An 18,951-nucleotide genomic window follows, 5' to 3' on the forward strand; every position below is an offset into this window, starting at 1 on the left:
CACCAAACTGGGAGGGGTGGCTAACACCCCAGAGGACAGGATCACACTTCAAAACGACCTTGACAGATTAGAGAACTGGGCCAAAACAAACAAGATGAATTTTAACAGGGAGAAATGTAAAGTATTGACACTTGGGCAAAAAAAAATATGAGAGGCACAAATACGCGGCAGCTAAAAAAGCCAATGCAATTCTGGGCTGCATCAATAGGAGTATAGCATCTAGATCAAGGGAAGTAATAGTGCCACTGTATTCTGCTCTGGTCAGACCTCACCTGGAGTACTGTGTCCAGTTCTGGGCACCACAGTTCAAGAAGGACACTGACAAACTGGAACGTGTCCAGAGGAGGGCAACCAAAATGGTCAAAGGCCTGGAAACGATGCCTTATGAGGAACGGCTAAGGGAGCTGGGCATGTTTAGCCTGGAGAAGAGGAGGTTAAGGGGTGATATGATATCCATATTCAAATATATAAAAGGATGTCACATAGAGGAAGGAGAAAGGTTGTTTTCTGCTGCTCCAGAGAAGTGGACATGGAGCAATGGATCCAAACTACAAAAAAGAAGATTGCACCTAAACATTAGGAAGAACTTCCTGACAGTTAGAGCTGTTCGACAGTGGAATTTGCTGCCAAGGAGTGTGGTGGAGTCTCCTTCTTTGGAGGTCTTTAAGCAGAGGCTTGACAACCATATGTCAGGAGTGCTCTGATGGTGTTTCCTGCTTGGCAGGGGTTGGACTTGATGGCCCTTGTGGTCTCTTCCAACTCTATGATTCTATGATTCATTCTGAAGGAAATTGGCCCCGAGTGCTCACTGCGGGAGGTAGTGAAAGACAGGAGCGCCTGGCGTGCTCTGGTCCATGGGGTCACGAAGAGTCGGACACAATTAAACAACAAAGGCGAAAAAGAAAAATAACTGGTTAAAAATCTGAAGAATGAAATACCAAAACAAAATATCAAGATATTACAGACGCAGCTCTCTATGATTCTGAATTACAAAACAGAACAAAAGAAAAAATGTTAAGGCAGATTTTTTTGGAATCTCGCAATAAGCCAGGCAGAATGCTTGCCTGGCAATTAAAAAAGAAAACAAAAAGAGAGGGCAAAAGAGAAATTGATAGGGGAAGGGAAAGTAATAGATAGAAGCACCCAAGGAAACGTGAAAAAATTACAAACTACTATTGGAAGTTATCGGTGCTGTGGGTTAAACTACTGTGCCGCTTGATCTTGCCAACTGAAAGGTCGGCGGTTCGAATCCCTGCGACGGAGTGAGCTCCCGTTGTTCAGTCCCAGCTCCTGCCAACCTAGCAGCTTGAAAGCACACGATGCAAGTAGATAAATAGGTACCGCTCCGGCGGGAAGGTAAACGGCATTTCCGTGTGCTGCTCTGGTTCACCAGAAGCGGCTTAGTCATGCTGGCCACATGACTGCGGAGTGGACTGTCTGCGGAGTGGACAAACGCCCGCTCTCTCAGCCTGTAAAGCAAGATGAGCGCCGCAGCCCCAGTGTCGATAGCGACTGGACTTAATTGTCAGGGGCCCCTTTACCTTTACAGGAGGTTATATCAAGCAAAAGATGAAGATCAAAAGGAGATGGAAAGATATACAGTGGCACCTCAGGTTAAGAACTTAATTCATTCCGGAGGTCCGTTCTTAACCTGAAACTGTTCTTAACCTGAAGCTAATGGGGCCGCTGCCACCACTGCGCAATTTCTGTTCTCACCCTGAAGCAGGAGGGAGGGTCCTCTGCTCCCAAGAAACCGTCCTTAAAGAGAAAATGCTCAGCACAAAAAATGAAGAAGACCAAAAACATCAAATTGAGAGGCCAAAAGGGAACGCCGACCTGCCGAACTAAAAAAATGAATTTCCAGAAGCTCTTTAAGCTGCTGGAGAATACAACAACAAAGAACTCTGCTCCTACAACCCAAAAGAAAATCACAAACTCATGCATGCCAATAAAGCACTCTGAGGAAAAGCCCCACGCTCCAGCGGATCTCATACCGCCTTCTAGTGAGGAAATAGGAAAACCATTTAAAAAATAATAATAATAATAATAATTTTTATTAACAGGCCAATCAGATCATAAGTAGTTTTGCGGGAGGATAAGAGTTGATTTTGAGAGCTGAAGTGCAACCCCCCGGGACCCGGGAGTGATCCGCGAGAGAGCCTGTTGAGGAGATATAGAAGAGTTTGACAGCTGTCAAACTAGCTGTCAAAGCTGAAAAAGAGAGAACTTTGTTTCTGTTGCTGGCTATATTTGTTACAATTTGGTATTAAACTGTTGAAAACAAAGAAGAACTGAAACAAGTTAACCTGACTTTTGGATTGGAGCTGGAAGGAATACTAAGTAACCAGAATCCCTTTAGAGGGGGTTCAGAGACACTACAAGAATGGCTGCAGGTGGAAAAATACAGGCTGAACTGGACAGAATGTTTTTTCTCTTGGGAAAGTTACAAGGTCAAAGTGAAGTTTTGGCTACAAATGTTACAATTATGAACTTAACAGCAAATAAACTCACTGAATTTGATAAGGACTTGACTCAAGAAGCCCATGCAATGAATGTATTGCCTAGAATGTTGTTTTTGTTTCAAACATTACAAATATTGGACAAGATGGACTGTTTCAAGAAGTGGCAGAAAGATATTTCTAAATTTGTCTGGCAGGGCAAGAAGCCTAGAATTAAATTCAAGATTTTAACTGATGCTAAAGAAAGGGGTGGATTTGCCCTGCCAGACCTTAAACTTTATTATGAATCAGCAGCCTTCTGCTGGTTGAAAGACTGGCTACTTCTTGAGAACACAGACATTTTGGACTTAGAAGGTTTTAATAATTCTTTTGGATGGCATGCTTATTTGTGGTATGACAAGGTTAAAGCTCATAAGGGTTTCAAAAACCATATTGTCAGGAAAGCATTATTTAATGTCTGGACTAGATATAAAGACTTGTTGGAAAGTAAAACTCCAAGGTGGTTGTCGTCAATGGAAGCAAAAGCTATTAAAAAACTGAATATGGAAGTTAATTGGCCGAGGTATTGGGAAATTTTGGAACAAGAGGGAGACAGATTGAAACTGCAAAGTTTTGAGAAGTTAAAAGGGAAGGTGAGGGACTGGCTTCACTACTGCCAGATAATGGAAGTCTTTAAAATGGACAGGAAAATAGGCTTCCAGGTGGAAAAATCAAAACTAGAGACTGAATTGTTAGAGCCCAGTACTAAGAATTTGTCAAGAATGTATAATTTGCTGTTGAAATGGAATACACAAGATGAAACGGTCAAGTCGGCAATGATTAAGTGGGCACAAGATATTGGTCATGACATTATGTTTGTTGACTGGGAAAAGTTATGGACCACCGGGATGAAATTTACAGCATGTAATGCTTTAAGAGAAAATATAATGAAAATGATTTACAGGTGGTACATGACCCCAGTCAAACTTGCAAAAATCTATCACTTGCCCGATAATAAATGTTGGAAATGTAAAGAAATGGAAGGAACATTCTTTCATCTTTGGTGGACGTGCCCAAGGATTAAGGTTTTTTGGGAAATGATTTATAATGAACTAAAAAAGGTACTTAGGTATACTTTCCATAAGAAGCCAGAGGCCTTTCTCCTGGGCATAGTCGGCCAATTGGTGTTAAAGAAGGATAGAACATTTTTTATGTATGCTACAACAGCAGCAAGAATACTTATTGCAAAGTACTGGAAGACACAAGATCTACCCACCGTGGAAGAATGGCAGATGAAGGTGATGGACTATATGACTTTGGCGGAGATGACAAGCAGAATCCGAGACCAGGGAAGAGAAACGGCGGAAGAGGATTGGAAAAAATTTAAAGACTATCTAAAGAAATATTCAAAAATTAGCGAATGTTAGATTGATGCTGGATGAGAAAATTAGGGGTTAAATAGCAACAATGGTTATGATTAAAGAAAATGAGGGTTAACAAAACTAAATTGAAAATAAGGGAAGGATTTGCTGACCAATTAATTAGACATGAGAATACAGAAAGGGGAGGCATGAGGAAGTCGGGAAAGTAAGTTATAAGAAATTAAGATCTGAAATTATACGTGTTGTATGTTTTCTCTATGTTTTATGTTTTGTGTATTATTTTAAAAATTTGTGAAAATCTTAATAAAAATTTATAAAAAAAAAAACAAGAAGCCCATGCAGCTGAACAAGAAAAGAAATCTGAGACTTTTGAGAGAGTGGAGAAAGAGATACGTGCTGTTCCGGAGGAGAGGGAAGGAAGAGCTGGAATGCCGCAGATGACAAAGGAGAGCCAGAGGCCTGCCAAGATGGATACAAAGGAAAATAAGATTTGGATGATGAGAATTTGGTTTGAATTGGAGAATGATGAATGGAGAGATCTCCTCATGGGGAGATCCGAAGACCTATGGATTACAAATCTGATTAAGGTGGAAGCTGGAGTTCTTGGGACATTTGGGACATTTGGAATTAAAAGAAGCAAGAAACAAGATTTGGGCTCCACTTTTAAATATGGAGGCCTGGCTGGAAGAAATATGGACCTTATTGGGACAGAGCTTCTCCGAGATTTGGTGTTCAATATAAAGGACTATCAAAAAAACCGGCAGAGAGGAATTGAAAGAGAATTAAGAGCCTCGGACGTGAGGTCTCCAGGCTGATAGTTGATAGACTGATGGACATTTGTTGGGGATCGAAACCGGGAAGGGGGGGTGGGTTTTTGGGAATCCAAAGGGTGCACAATTATATTTTGTTTCTTTTTACTCTGTTTTGTTATCAGTATAAAAATTGGGGAATTCGTGGAAGGGAACTTGGGTCGATTTTAGAAAAGGGTTTAAAGAATAAGCATTGATGTACAAATTGAGGTTTATAAATTAAAATTGGTTATTTAAAATGAATTAAATATAATAAGGCAAAATTTGGGGACAAGAACTTGCTGAGCTAATAATTGGAATTGGAATACAAGAAGGGGAGGTGTGGGGAAGTCAGGGAAAGATGTTATTGAAAATAAGGAATGTAAATGCTATGTGTTTTTAATTTTTCTTTTTGTTTTTCTTGTTTTTTTTTGAAAATTTCAATAAATATCTTTTAAAAAAACAAAAACAAATCACATTAGTTCCAAATTACAAAACCAAATTTTTAAAATTTTGTTGGGGGCACCCATACTTGGAGCTCCGAAAGGGATCCAAACATCACACTTGCTGCTGCTTTAATTACACAGTTCTGTCCAGATAGTCTCTTTGTTATTTTCCTCATCTTCTTGTTGTTATCATATATTCCTTTCCTTGTGATCTCTGATAGTCTTCACAAGTGGGTTGAAAACAAACATATCCTGTGTGGATTTTACGCTTCTCCAAGAGCCATATCACATAAAAGACGCCATTTCCACATCTCCGTACAGAACATTCCCACAGTCTGTCCATTGATTTCCACAGGCCTGCCAGTCTGTCATCAATTCTCTCAGGGGGCCCTGCCAGGTCTAACTCACATTCCGATAACCATGGTCCTCCTCCCCCTCGTCCTCCTGTGGGTAGGCCTTTCCACAAATAGAGGACACCCATCATATGCTCAAAGAAAAGTAAATATTCCCGGAAAAATCGGAATAGTCACCAGGGGCCTCGTGACAGCAGAAAATATCATCAAGGTAAAATTCCTCCCTCATGATACAGCCCAAAATAGGGTTATCGTGACTTTTAAGGACGGGCTCTCAACTAAACAGACCCTTTCAAATAAAGACAATTTCCTGAGGGCTGGCTTGCTTGTGCACCGTTTCTTCGAAAACATCGAAGACTCTTCACCACTTCTAGGAGCACATAGGCCAGTTAGACCAAAAACCAAAACCAGCACTGCAGAATCCAACAGCGCCGGTAAGCTGCTCTACCCAGAGGCTGGCAAACTTGGAAACTGGGTCCTCAGGCCTAGGATTATCCCTAAAGTCAGTTAAAATTGTACGGAGTTTTTCAGAGGTTAGAATCTTCTTCAGTTTGGAATCAAGTGCAGGGGTTTTGCCCCTCAAGCCCTTCTAAGTCTGGGTTTGGACCAGGCAAAAGCTACGGTAGGGCAAAGAATATTAGACACCGAGAGACAGCAGGACTGTGCAAGGTGCCCCAACTATAGAATTGGAGAAATCGAGAGATATATAGCTGCACCGGCAGCATATCTCTTCTTTCTCGTATCTAGGGATGCAAGAAGGGCCTTTACACTCGCCAGAAGTTCGGCTCTTCCCTCACCAGTCCTGGATGGAGCCTTTAGAAGGGTCCCGTATGCTCAGAGACTTTGCACCTGTCCACTGGGAGAGATAGGAAGCCCAGAACACTTGTTCTTCAGATGACCCTTTTATAAAGAGGCGCGTAGTAAGATCATGGATCCCCTACTGGTGAGGCTCGCCGACCTCCCGCAAAAGCAAAAAATTGACCTTTTGCTGTTGGGCAAAGATCAGAAGATGACCTGGATGGTCGCCAGATTCTGTCTACAGATCTGTAGGCGCAGACCATCGCCCAACTCAAAATAGTCCCAAACACGGTTCCATGGGTGATTCTGAGTCAACTTCCTGGGACAGTGTATTGCTGTACATTGTTTCTAAATTTAGTGTTGTATATTGTTTTAATTGTCCGTTTTAACCATATTTGCACAGCAGTTTTTAACGTTGTGAGTGTCCTCTACTTAAGAGGCTTCTGCTCTGCAGCCTCTTATACCGTATTTTTCGCCCTATAGGGCGCACCGCCCCATAGGACGCACCTAGTTTTTTGGGGGGGAATAAAGGGGGGGAAATATTTTCCCCCCCAGGCATGGGGCTGGCGCGGGGGAAGCCCGAGCTTCCCCCAATCCCAGCCCCGAGAACAGCCTGCTATCCGCAAGCCTAGGGAGGCCAGCGGTAAGTCGCGCAGGTCTCCCCAGGCTTCGGAATGCAGGCAGCTCTGCGCAGCCATCGGGAGGTGGGCGCGAAGTGGTGCCCCGCTCCGGATGGCTGCGCAGAGCTGCGCTCGCCCTGGGACAGCAGGCAGCTCTGCGCAGCCATCGGGAGGCGGGCGCGACTTACAGGCTCTTACAGGGTCTTACAGGCCCTGCGGAAAGAAATCAGATCCTGTAGGGCCCTGGTCTCATGAGGCAGAGCGTTCCACCAGACCGGAGCCAGAGTTGAAAAGGCCCTGGCTCTGGTTGAAGCCAATCTAACTTCCTTAGGGCCTGGGACAACTAGGGTGTTATTATTTATGGACCTTGAGGCTCTCCATGGGGCATACCGGGAGAGGCGGTACCATAGGTACGAGGGTCCTAGGCCGTGAAGGGCTTTAAAGGTCAAAAGCAGCACCTTAAATCTAACCCTGTACTCCACCAGGAGCCAGTGTAGCTTGAAAAGCACTGGGTGAATATGCTCCCATGGCAGAGACCCCGTGAGGAGCCTTGCTGCAGCATTCTGTACCCGCTGGAGTTTCTGGGACAGCTTCAAGGGCAGCCCTGCGTAGAGCAAATTACAGTAGTCAAGCCTGAAGATGACTGTCGCATGGATCACTGTGGCCAGGTCGGGGCGGGAAAGGTAAGGGACCAACTGCTTGATGCAGCGAAGGTGAAAAAATGTCGCCTTGGCTGTTGCTGTAACTTGCGCCTCCATGGAAAGGGAGGCGTCAAGGATTACACCCAAACTCTTAACGGAAGACAATGGCACTAACTGGGCCCCCCGCAAGAGAAGGGAGTTGGTCCCTCATCCCCATGCCATCCTGACCTAGCCATAGGACCTCTGTCTTTGAAGGATTTAGTTTCAATCGGCTCCCACGAAACCATCCAGCTACAGCTTCCAAGTATCTGGTCAGTGTGTCCGGGGCCGAGTCGGTGTGGCCATCCATCAGCAGATAGAGCTGAGTGTCATCAGCATATTGGTGACAGCCCTGCCCAAAGCTCCGGATAATCTGGACTTCCGGGTTAGCGCCATCGTCTAATGGCGGATTCCCTCCGAGCTCCGGAGGGAATCGGCTCAGTGGGGGTTGGGTCCTGCCGCAGCGGCGACGCGGGAACCCTTAGAAAACACAGGCGCAGAAGCCTGTGGACCTGGTGACTCCGCGGGCACCATTTGCACGCGCCCCGACCAGTGAAGTAGCCTTTTTAAAGGCTACGGAACTGGGGACGGGGAGCGGCGTGGTGCTGAGAGTCGACTGCTTCTCCTACTGAGTGCAGCCGCATGCCATGGTCGGAGAGTGCTGACTTCTTCCTTTGAACATTTGGACCAAAAGTAAAAGCCCGTGAGTAATATGGAATTTGGATTTACAAAAGAAAGATTTTTTTCGTTTGAATTCGGCACGACTGGGGAAGACGCAAAGAGGAAGTCCGTCTCCCCGCCTTGTAAATAATTTGAAGCAAGGACTAAATAACCAAGGTCGAAAGATTTCTTTCTTATTGCACGGATTGATAGTATAAGTAATTATGCTGGAGGATAAGAGCTAACTTTGTGAGCTAAAGGACCACCCCCCCCCGGGACCCGGGAGTGATCCGCGAGAGGAGCCTGCTGAGGAGATATAGAAGATTTTGACAGCTGTCAAATTAGCTGTCAAAGCCGGGAAAAATAGAGAACTTTGTTTCTGATGTTCTTGCTGGTTACATTAGATACAATATAGTCACAAATCGCTGAAAATAAAGAAGAACTGAAACAAATTAACTTGACTTTTGGGTTGGAAGTGAAAGGAATACTGAATAACCAGAATCCCTCTAGTGGGGGTTCAGGGACATTACAAAAATGGAAATAGGTCGAAAAATACTAGCTGACCTGGATGAGGTTATTTTTCTCGTGAGAAAGTTGCGTAAGTTGCAAGAGCAAGGTCATGTTTTGTCTACAAGTGCCATAACTTTGAAGCCAACAGTAAAGGAATCTACTGAGTTGGAAAAGGACTCGATGTACAAAACCCAGGCAGCTGAACAAGAAAAGAAACTTGAGAAAATTGAGGAAGTGGAGAAAGAGATATATGTTGAACAGGAGGAGCAGGAAGGAGGGGCTGCAATGCTGCAGAAGGCAAAGGAGAGCGGAGGCCTGTCAAGATGGACATAAAAGAAAATAAGGACTGGATGATAAAAACTGGGTTTGAATTGGAAAATGAGGAATGGAAAGATCTCCTTTTGTGGAGATCTGAAGATCTATGGACTATAAATCTGATCAAGGTGGAAGTTGGAGCCTTTGGACTATTTGGGCTTAAAAGGATTGAGAAACAAGACTTGAGCTCCACCTTTAAATATGGAGGTCTGGCTGGAAGGAACATGGACATTATAGGGATAGTGCCCCTCCGAGACTTGGTGTTTAATATAAAGGACTTTCAAAGAAACCGGCAGAGAGGGACTGAGAGAGATTTAAGGGCCTCAGACGTGAGGTTGCCAGGCTGATAATAGATGGACTAATGGACAATGGTTCGGGGATCGAAACTGGGGAAGGGAGGGTGGGGTTTGGTAATCCAAAGGGTGTACAAAAATATTTTGATTTCTTCTATCTTTTTTTCCTTTTGTGTTGTTACTAGTATTAAAATGGGGAATTCGGGTCGATCTTAGAAAAAGTCTTTAAGTATAATGATTGATGTATATAAGCTAAAAGTTGATATATAAATTGAATTAAATATAACAACAAACTAAGGTTAAAAATTTAGGGATAAGAACTTGTCGAACAAATTTTTGGACATGGAATACAAGAAGGGGAGGCAAGGGGAAGTTGTGGAAAAAAAGGTATTGAAAATATGGATTGCAAATGTTGAATTTTTCTTTTTTTTCTTTTTGCTTTACTTTTTTGTTTTTATGTACTATTTGAAATTCTAATAAATATCATTTTAAAAAAACAAAACAAAGCTCCGGATAATCTGAACAAGGGGGCGCATAAAGATGTTAAAAAGCATTGGGGAGAGAATTGCGCCCTGCAGCACTCCACACACCAAGGAGTGGCGTGACGACATTTCCCTCCCTAATGCCACCCTCTGTCCACGATCCGAGATAAAAGAGCACAACCAGTTACAGGCTATGCCCTGTATCCCCACGTCTGCGAGGCGGTGGTCCAGAAGATCATGATTGACCATGTCAAAGGCTGCTGACAAATCTAAAAGGATCAGCAGTCCTGACACGCCTCGATGCAGTTGTCTACGGAGATCATCTGTTAGGGCAACCAGAGCCGTCTCCGTCCCAAAACCAGGACGGAAACCGGACTGAAATGGATCTAATGCCGATGTTTCCTCCAGAAACCTACCAAGCTGTTCAGCAACCGCTCTCTCAATTAACTTACCCAGGTATGGAAGATTTGAAACTGGGCGGTAATTGGATAGGTCTAAGGGATCTGATGAAGTTTTCTTTAAGAGTGGACACACCACTGCTTCCTTCAGTTCGCCTGGGAATGTCCCCGTGTCAAGGGACAAATTGATAATTTCAACCAGGGGAGTCTGCGCAACATCTGGACACTCCCTAATCAGCCAAGACGGGCACGGATCAAGGAGGCAGGTGGTGGGCCTACCAACTTGGAGGAATCTATCCACATCAGTAGGGAGTATCCGATCGAAATGGTCCAACACTGGACCTGAAGTCAGTCGAGGGGCCTCCAGTTCAGTCACTGTATCTAAATTGGCAGGGAGCTCACGGCGGAGCAACAGGACTTTCTCTGCAAAAAAGCTCGTGAATGCCTCACAGCTGTGGGTCGAATTTGTGCTTAAATTTGGTTGTCCTCCTAAATTTGGTTGTTATTGACCTAATTATTCTAAAAAGTTGTGCCGGGCGAGAGCTAGCGGATGCAATGGAAGCTGCAAAGTAAGACTTCTTAGCAGCTTTCATAGCCATCTCATAGGCTTTCATAAGCGTCCTATAAGATGTAAGATGTTCTTGAGGCTCCGTCTCGAGTCCGTCGCCATACTCGCTCTAGCCATCTGAGATCCCGCTTCATTTTCCGGAGCTCCTCAGTAAACCAAGGGGCCCGGTTTCGAGGGGGTCGCAGAGGGCGCTTAGGCGCGATCTCATCAATGGCTGCCAAGAGCCGGTTATTCCAGTCCTCAACAAGGTCATCTAATGAGTCGCCAGGAGGAGCAGGGTTCTGCAAGGCTTGTTGGAATCTATCAGGATCCATCAGTTTTCGCGGACGAGCCCAAATAGGTTCGCCACCCGAACCGGGGAGGAGCGGGAAGTCAATCTTGGCTTTCAGAGCGTAGTGATCAGACCATGGCACTTCCACAGCGGGGAGCATGATCACATCTATGCCACCGCAAAGATCAGATCCAGGGTGTGGCCTGCTTGATGAGTGGGGCCCAAAACAAACTGGGAGAGCCCTAGTGTTGCCATGGAAGTCACTAGGTCCAGAGCCTGTGAGAAGGGAGTGGCATCGGCATGGACGTTGAAGTCTCCCAAAACCAGTAGGCTTGGGAACCCCAAGGCCCAGCCCGCCACCACCTCCAGCAGGTCTGACAGGGTGGCTGCAGGTGTGCTAGGTGGTCGGTACACCAGCCAGACAGCCAAGCTCTCCTTGGTGCCCCACACGAGACCAACACATTCAATGCCGGAGATCGCCGGGGATGGCAGAGCTCTGAAAGAGCAATGCTCCCGGAATAACAACGCTACTCCTCCCCCCCGACCCACAGTCCGCGATTGATGGAGGACAGAGAAACCTGGGGGTGTTATCTCATGTAGGGAGACTACTTCGCCTTCCCGTACCCAGGTCTCCGTCACGCAAGCCAGGTCAATCCCCTGCGAGGCAAAAAAGTCACGCATGGTGGCGGTTTTGTTGCCTATGCACTTGGCATTGCACAGCACCAATGACGGAGGTGTGTAATCCTTGCTCTCCCTACCCTCATCCCTTGGGATGGGGCGTAGATTGGAAGGGGTTCGAGGATCACTGCAACTCGAAACCCTTCGCCGATAGAGATATCTAGCCCCACCGCCATTCCTCCCTAGCCCTTCAATTTTGGAAATCCCAGATCCCATACTAGCTTCCCCAATAGATGAGTAACATCCCTTCAATAACAAGTCATCCTTGGGCCAGGACTCCTGGGTCAAAATGGTATGGGAAAGAGGTGGAGGTCTGATAGGGTAAGTATCCCTAAAAGATAAAACCCAACCAACCGCACCCCAAGCAGGGGAGACAGTCCCATGGTGTTTCATTATCTGTCAATCCCCCTCTCCCTCCTGGGTTAATTGGAGGATTGTTGGTTCTATCTGTGGCTGTGGAAGTATTAATGAGGTATGTGTTATAAAATGTGGATCACTGGCCAACAAAGAGCCAGATTCGAATTCGGAAGATATGTCCATCCTGTCTCGCCAGGAGTACAATAGAGAAGGCTGATCATTCTGATAAGTTTTTGGAACATTAGGCAAAGGTCCAGATGTAGATTTGGTGCTGGATATCTCCAGATTGTCAGCAACATAGAGTTCTTTAGGTGTTGTTGCCATAGAAATGTCGGAGGCGCCAAATTCCTCATCTAATTTGGTGTCGTTTGAAAAGGGAACAGAGAGTTGCACTGATGTCTTTCTATGGGATAAAGAGCTGTTGGACGTCTTTAAATATTGTGCTCTAGGCTCTACTGTCCTTATATTTTGGGTAGAAATCTCAGTCTTTATACTCATTAGCCTCTTCTTCAGGTCTTGTAATTCTAGGCTTACAGAGTTCTTTTCTTCCTTCGGGCAATTAGTATTTCTAGTGTTGAGCTTGGTTTCCTTTATCCGCATTAGCATTGACTCTATGCAAGGGACCAATTGCCTCCTAGTTTCGTCCTTAAATACCCTTACTGGGCGGAGAGAATGGAACCACCATAGGGTATCCTTTATCTCCATGAGTCGAGATGGGAGGGTTGATGACCTAAAGGTCATAAATAGGCGCATGGTGTTTCTCAAGGTAGGCAGGAAGTGGAAATTTTCTAGATCTACATTTCGGTAATGGAAATTCAGGAGCTGAGACAAGGACATAGTAATTTGTCTGCGGTTCATCCACCTATGAGTGTATCGGTGAATCTCAAGCATTGCCATAAGCTCACAATCACCACCTGGTGTCACATTTGTATAATGCACTTAAAACACACTTAAAATGTTACATTTCCAACTGTACAGCTGAGTCCTAAGTTATTTTGTGCAGATCACCACAGGAGGCAGCAACTTCCATTGCGCTGCACTGCAAGTCGCATTTGCTGAACTTTCTGCCAATCAGCTTCCCTAACATTATTACATGACAGGCAGCAGTCACTGTCCAGGGGGGTTCTACCCTTTATTACTTCTGCTAAAGTGAGGCAAGACATGAGTACAGCAGCACTCTTCCTACTTGTGAGACCCAGTAACTGGTACAAAATATTGAATGTTTAGTTTCATTCCACAGGTAGGCAGGACAGATAACATCACTGACAAGACAAGTATGTGTGTGTACACATACGTATGTATGGGAAAATACTTTCCGTTTCCCTCTCTTTCCTGATCTTAAGCATCACCCAGGCTTCCCACCTGCTGGCAATAATGCAACTGCTTGCACCGCTCCTGCTCTGCTCCGTGTTCTCTCCCTCTGCAACCATCATAACTAGGCCCTATACCTGCACAACAGTCTCTTTTCTGTCCATATTCCGTTCCATGGCCCCAATCAACAGGCACGGCCCCAAACACAGGCATTCCATTTGATTCCCCACCCTGCCCCAATTTTCAAGCGTTAAATTCTTTGGTCTTTCCTCCCAAACTGCAGCACATCCCACAATAGCCAGTAGTCCCTGTTACACCACCACCTTCCCCTTTTCATTTGCCTCCCCAAACAAACACTGCTTTGCGTCCCAATGTCTGTGTTGCCTTAAGTTCCAAAATAATGTTTTGTTTTTCAAGAACAAACCCTCCAATGGCCTAATTGTAAAAAAATAGTTTATAAAGGTGTCTAGTCGTCTGGTGTTTACTGGGCTATTGCCAACTGATTTGTTTGGTTTTAATGTTGTTTTGTGGCAGTTAACCACATTGTTATAGTTGATATTATAAACTGATGGTAACCCCCTACAAGAAATATTTATTTAGCTGTCAGGATAAAAATCTTGGAATAAAGAAACTTTTTTATCTATCTATCATTATATACCACTACTCACACCAAAAATACATGACAGAGCAGTCATGAAATAGACATGCATGTCCTCACTCTGAGGTGACCTCTGCTGATCCAGGATTGCATGAAAAGCTAACATGAGAAACAACTATGAGTTTCCAGCACCCATGAGCTTATTGTGTGCCATGTACTGAACTAGCGTATGAGGCCAGAAGGATTTTGTGCAAAGCCCCCAAATCTGCTCCTCCTGTCCTACCAAAACATACTGGAGCCCATTGCACAGAGAGGCAGGCAGTGAGAAGAAAGAAAGCACTCAATGGAGATAGAGATTTATGAGAAGCAGGTGGCTGTGAAGGTGATCAGCCAGGAGGAGACTTGAGGGGGTGGATTGTAAGAAGAAACTTGGTAGTTTGTGGGGATAGATAATTATTCCCAAGTGCATCATGGAAACCGGTCACCCGGCCTGTACTCCACTGCTTAGCAGCAGGTAGGCTAGGGGGTGGGATGAAAGAAAGTGGGGCAGAACAAACAGAGCAGGGAGGCACCCCAATGATCCAGAGAAGCATCGGGATGCAACAGGCTGGTTCCAGGAAAGCATCAGCTGGCGTGGGCAGGGCAGGGCAGGAGCACCTGGGATGTGTGTGTGCGTGCAGGGCAGTTACCTCTGGCTGGAAGCTGGCTTTTGCCCGTCGCTTCTGGCCACTCCCCTTGGCTCCCCGCCGCCCCACCTGCTTGATCCTGGTGGGCTTGCGGTTGCTGAAGGCGTTCCTCCTCCTCCTGACCTTCCAGCCCGCTGCCCCTTCCGGGCTGCTCCACTCCTCAGGAAGCAGCCGCTTCTGGGGAAGGGAAGAGAAGAAGGAGATACGAAGAGGAGCAAGCTGTGGAAGCGGCAGGCAGCAAATGCAGAAAGTGGAGCCCCCGTTCCCCAAAAAGCAAGCAGCGCCACAGCTTGACCCACTCTTTCCTGGACCATGATCCCAGCACAAGCCTTGCGAAGCCCCTTTCTGCATCTCCAAGCTTGCCACCTGCCAGCCCCATCCCACAAGGCACATTCAAGGCATTCAAAAGCAAATCTTCCGCTCAGCCTCCCACAATCTGCTACAATGCTCAGATATGGACAGACCTAGGATCACAAAAAGGGGCAAAACACTGAGGATTGCAGGTCAGCACTGGGGTTCTTAGGTCGATTAGCATGAGCAAGAGAGCTGTAGGGAAGGGCTTTAAAAAACCAGAGCCTCAGTGGTATTTCCAAAAACTGAGAAGCATTATTCAATACCAAAGTTCCTGTTGCCATGTGTGTGTTTTTATTTATGGAAAGCAGGTTTCTAGCCCTCAGGGTTACAAAAATGTCAAAATCTTGCTGAAAACCTAGGGTTGGATCCAACTAAGTCATACTCAAAGTACACCCACTGACACAAATTTACTTTAATCACTTAAAGTACTTAAATTCCTCGCTCTAGGAATACCTGAGAATTTTCTTCACACACTTCTAATTTGGAACACACATACTTCCCCCATTTTGTGATGCAGTTCTCAGCTCAGAAAAATGTTTACAAAATTGCATTTCCCCTCAAGACTGCACACTTTAAGTGGTAATAAAATGAATTTTTTTATATTAAACAAAATCTGAGAAGGCGGGACACTACAGACTTATGACTGAACATGTGCAAAACTGGAATAGACCACAATTAGGCTGACCCATCCAGCCTTACCACAATCCATGTTTCTCTGGTGACTTTCAGACAAAACCTCTAATTCTAGAAGAAGAAGAAGAAGAAGAAGAAGAAGAAGAAGAAGAAGAAGAAGAAGAAGAAGAAGAAGAAGAAGAAATAATCCTCCCCAAACTGCACAAAGACACATGCACATTCTGTGAAACAAACAGAACAAACATGCAGGTTTTCCGGTGTGCATGATTTATATCATTATAAAGATGCCAAGTGGTTTAGTGTAAAGTTCCTGAGTTCCCCAGCCAGGGATTAGAAGATAAGGAAACTTCAAGAGATGCTATAGAAGACTGGGGGGTGGGGGTGTCCCAAGGAGAATTTTCCTTTGCAACTTGCAGGTTGTGGGCAGGATTCACCTAGCAATCCCCAGCAGCAGAAGCCCTGCACAAGGGCTGTCACTTGTGCAACTGGGCTTTCCCCGCCATGCCCCTCAAATTTGGATTCGGGCATGTGTGCTGGAAAACACCCCAAACAGCATCAGGGAAAGAAGAGGAATCATTCTGTCTGGCAAGACGTACACTTGCCGCAGCACAATGTCTCCCCACCCAACACACTCTTTGGTCTGTCTTCTACAGTACTTTTGGAAGTTTCCTCCGATTCTTGCTGTGCACTGGTATAGCTCTCCTGTCTGTGGTTTAGGGCTGTGCACAGACAAGACAGGAGGCAGAACAGGCCAGGACTGATGTTCAGATATAGGGGGGCAAACAGAGCAATCCTAGCCAAGGTCTGGTGAGCATCAAATGAGGCAAAGAGGATGTTTTGATACAGAATATAGGCCCTGGTTTAGGGTCAAGGAGACGACTGCCGAGCCCCAGCTTTACTAGAAAAATGCCAATAGGCCATGCTGTGTTTTTGGAGTTCATGCAATATGCACGTGTCCATGTATCTTTTTGTAAGGTAAAGGTAAAAAGATGAAAGACCCCTAGACGGTTAAGTCCAGTCAAAGGCGACTATGGGGTTGCGGTGCTCATCTTGCTTTCGGGCCAAGGGAGCTAGTGTTTGTCCACAGCCAGTTTTCTGGATCATGTGGCCAGTAGGACTAAACTGCTAATGCAACGGAACACCATGATGTAAGCTACAGCGCACAGAAACGCTGTTGATCTTCCAGCCACAGCGGTACCTATTTATCTACTTGCACTTGTGTGCTTTCGAACTGCTAGGTTGGCAGAAGCTGGGACAGAGCAACGGAAGCTCACCCTGTTGCGCAGATTCAAACCGCCAACCTTCCCAAGAAGCTCAGTGATTTAGACCACAGCACCACCCGCATCCCTCCCTATATCTTTCTGTATCTCCCCATGGCAATACCTCTGTCCACGCAGTTCCCACCTCTCATTTCAACCACCTATAAAGATGGTGGAGTGCAAATCATGATGCTGTAAGCGCTCCCCACCCCCAAGGGCGGAATGCTGCAGTAGTACAGAATTCTGATTCCCAAGCCTCTGAAACATTCAGTTTGAATGCATCACGTTGTTTAGTCAAGAATCATAGAATCTTAGAGTTGGAAGGTACCACAAGGGTCATCTAGTCCAACCCCCTGCAATGCAAGAATCTCAATCTCAACGCATGACACGTGGCCATCCAACCTCTGCTTTAAAATTTCCAGTGAAGGAGAGTCCATCACCTTTCAAGGGAGTCCTTTCCACTGTAAACAGCTCTTACTGTCAGAAAGTTCTTCCTGGTGTTTAGTCAGAAACTACTTGTAACTTGAATGCTACCCTCCAGAGCAGGAGAAAACAAGCTTGTTCCCTCTTCCATGTCACAGCCCTTAAGATATCTGAAGGTGGCTTACAGATCTCCTCTCAGTCTCCTCTTTTCAAGGCTAAACATACCCAGCTCCTTCAACCGTTCCTCATCAGTTTTAGTCTACAGACCCTTGATCATCTTGGCTGCCCTTTGCACACAGTCCAGCTTGTCAACATTCTACTTAAATTCTGGTGTCGAGCACTGGACACAGTATTCCAGGTGTTTGTCTGACCAAGGCAGAATAGAGTGGTACTATTACTTACCTTGATCTGGATACTAGACTTCTGTCGATGCAGCCTAGAATAGAGTTAGCTTTTTTTGCTGCTGCATCATCACATTAAGCTTGTGGTCTACTAAGACCCTGAGATCCTTTTTCACAGGATCAGCCTTAATCACGCTCACTTCAGACTTGGTATCACTTCACAAACCAGCAGGACAGGCAGATAGTCAAAGGCCATCAAGCACAATCATGTGTCGCAAGAGAAGACAGATTCTTCACATGTCCACACTTCCAAATCCAAACCACAGGAATGTACAGAGTGTTATGTCTCAGGCACTAGCGGAACAGAAAGCTGGGGAGAGTTCAAGAGCCACACACACCCTGGAGGAGGCAAAAGACCCCACCCAGCATGAGAAGATAGTCCATGAGCCATATAGGGCTCCCCAAGAAGACCTCCCCCCCCAAAAGGAAATTATTTTTGCCTGCTGTTGTGCCATGATGCCAAAAAGTTTGTCATCCCCCCAAAACATTGTTCACTTTTTTTAAAAAAAATAGGGTTGTTATCAACACTTGTACAACAGGAATCTGCTGCCCCCCCCCCAAAGTGTGCTCTATAGGATTCCCAAACCCCCAGTGCAGATTCTGAAGGTGTCCGCAGGTGGGGGGGGGGAGGCAAGTTCTATTGTGCAAGCAGAAGAACAGTACATTTTCTTTCTTTCTTTCTTGACTGCTCCCATAGGTCTATGCTGCGATTATGGGATGCCAAAAGGTATTTGTTACCCGCATCCTCAAGCACCCCAAAATGTGTTCCTTTTATTTAGTAAGTAGTCATCCCCTTCTCATGGATCACTGCCTTGCCGTGGTGAAGGGGCTTGAATAACTCAGAGAAGCTATGAACTATGCCGAGCAGGGCACCCAAGATGAACAGGTCATAGTGGAGAGTTTTGACCAAACGTGATCCACCTGGAGGAGGAACCGGCAAGCCACTCCAGTATGCCTGCCAAGAAAACTCCATGGACAAAGAGAACAGGCATATAAAAGTCATGACGCTGGAAGATGAGCCCCTCAGGTCAGAAGGCGTCCAACATGCTACTGAGGAAGAGCGGAGGACAAGTACAAGTAGATTCAGAGCTGATGAAGCGGCTGGGCCAAAGCTGAAAGGATGCTCAGTTGCGGATATGCCTGGAAGTGAAAGGAAAGTCCAATGCTGTAAAGAAAAATATTGCATAGGAACCTGGAATGTAAGAACCATGAACCTGGGTAAGTTGGATGTGGTCAAAAATGAGATGGC

General features: G+C 45.6%; 1 protein-coding gene and 1 long non-coding RNA gene across 16 annotated transcripts in view; both read right to left on the reverse strand.

The window, feature by feature from the left end:
- LOC309360591 (methyl-CpG-binding domain protein 1-like) overlaps positions 1-18,951 on the reverse strand; it is a 142,988-nt gene that overhangs the window by 50,406 nt on the left and 73,631 nt on the right. For 14 of the 15 annotated variants that reach the window (XR_014164226.1, XM_081895197.1, XM_081895196.1 and 11 more), the window contains one exon: positions 14,636-14,809. The exons of the other annotated variant lie outside the window; for it this stretch is intronic. Coding sequence is in view for 13 of the 14 variants with exons in the window: in XM_081895197.1 (XP_081751323.1) it covers positions 14,636-14,809 (174 nt within the window). In the remaining variant the exon portion in view is untranslated. The remainder of the gene's footprint in view (positions 1-14,635; positions 14,810-18,951) is intronic. 15 annotated transcript variants of the gene reach the window in all.
- LOC309360641 lies at positions 4,150-9,394 on the reverse strand. The gene is made up of 3 exons (XR_014164234.1): positions 9,215-9,394; positions 4,214-4,501; positions 4,150-4,180 (listed from the first exon to the last, which is right to left on the reverse strand). It is a non-coding gene; the product is annotated as an uncharacterized lncRNA (long non-coding RNA).

Source organism: Podarcis melisellensis (genome assembly GCF_964234715.1).
Source record: "Podarcis melisellensis genome assembly, chromosome: 17".
Classification (NCBI taxonomy): Eukaryota; Metazoa; Chordata; class Lepidosauria; order Squamata; family Lacertidae; genus Podarcis; species Podarcis melisellensis.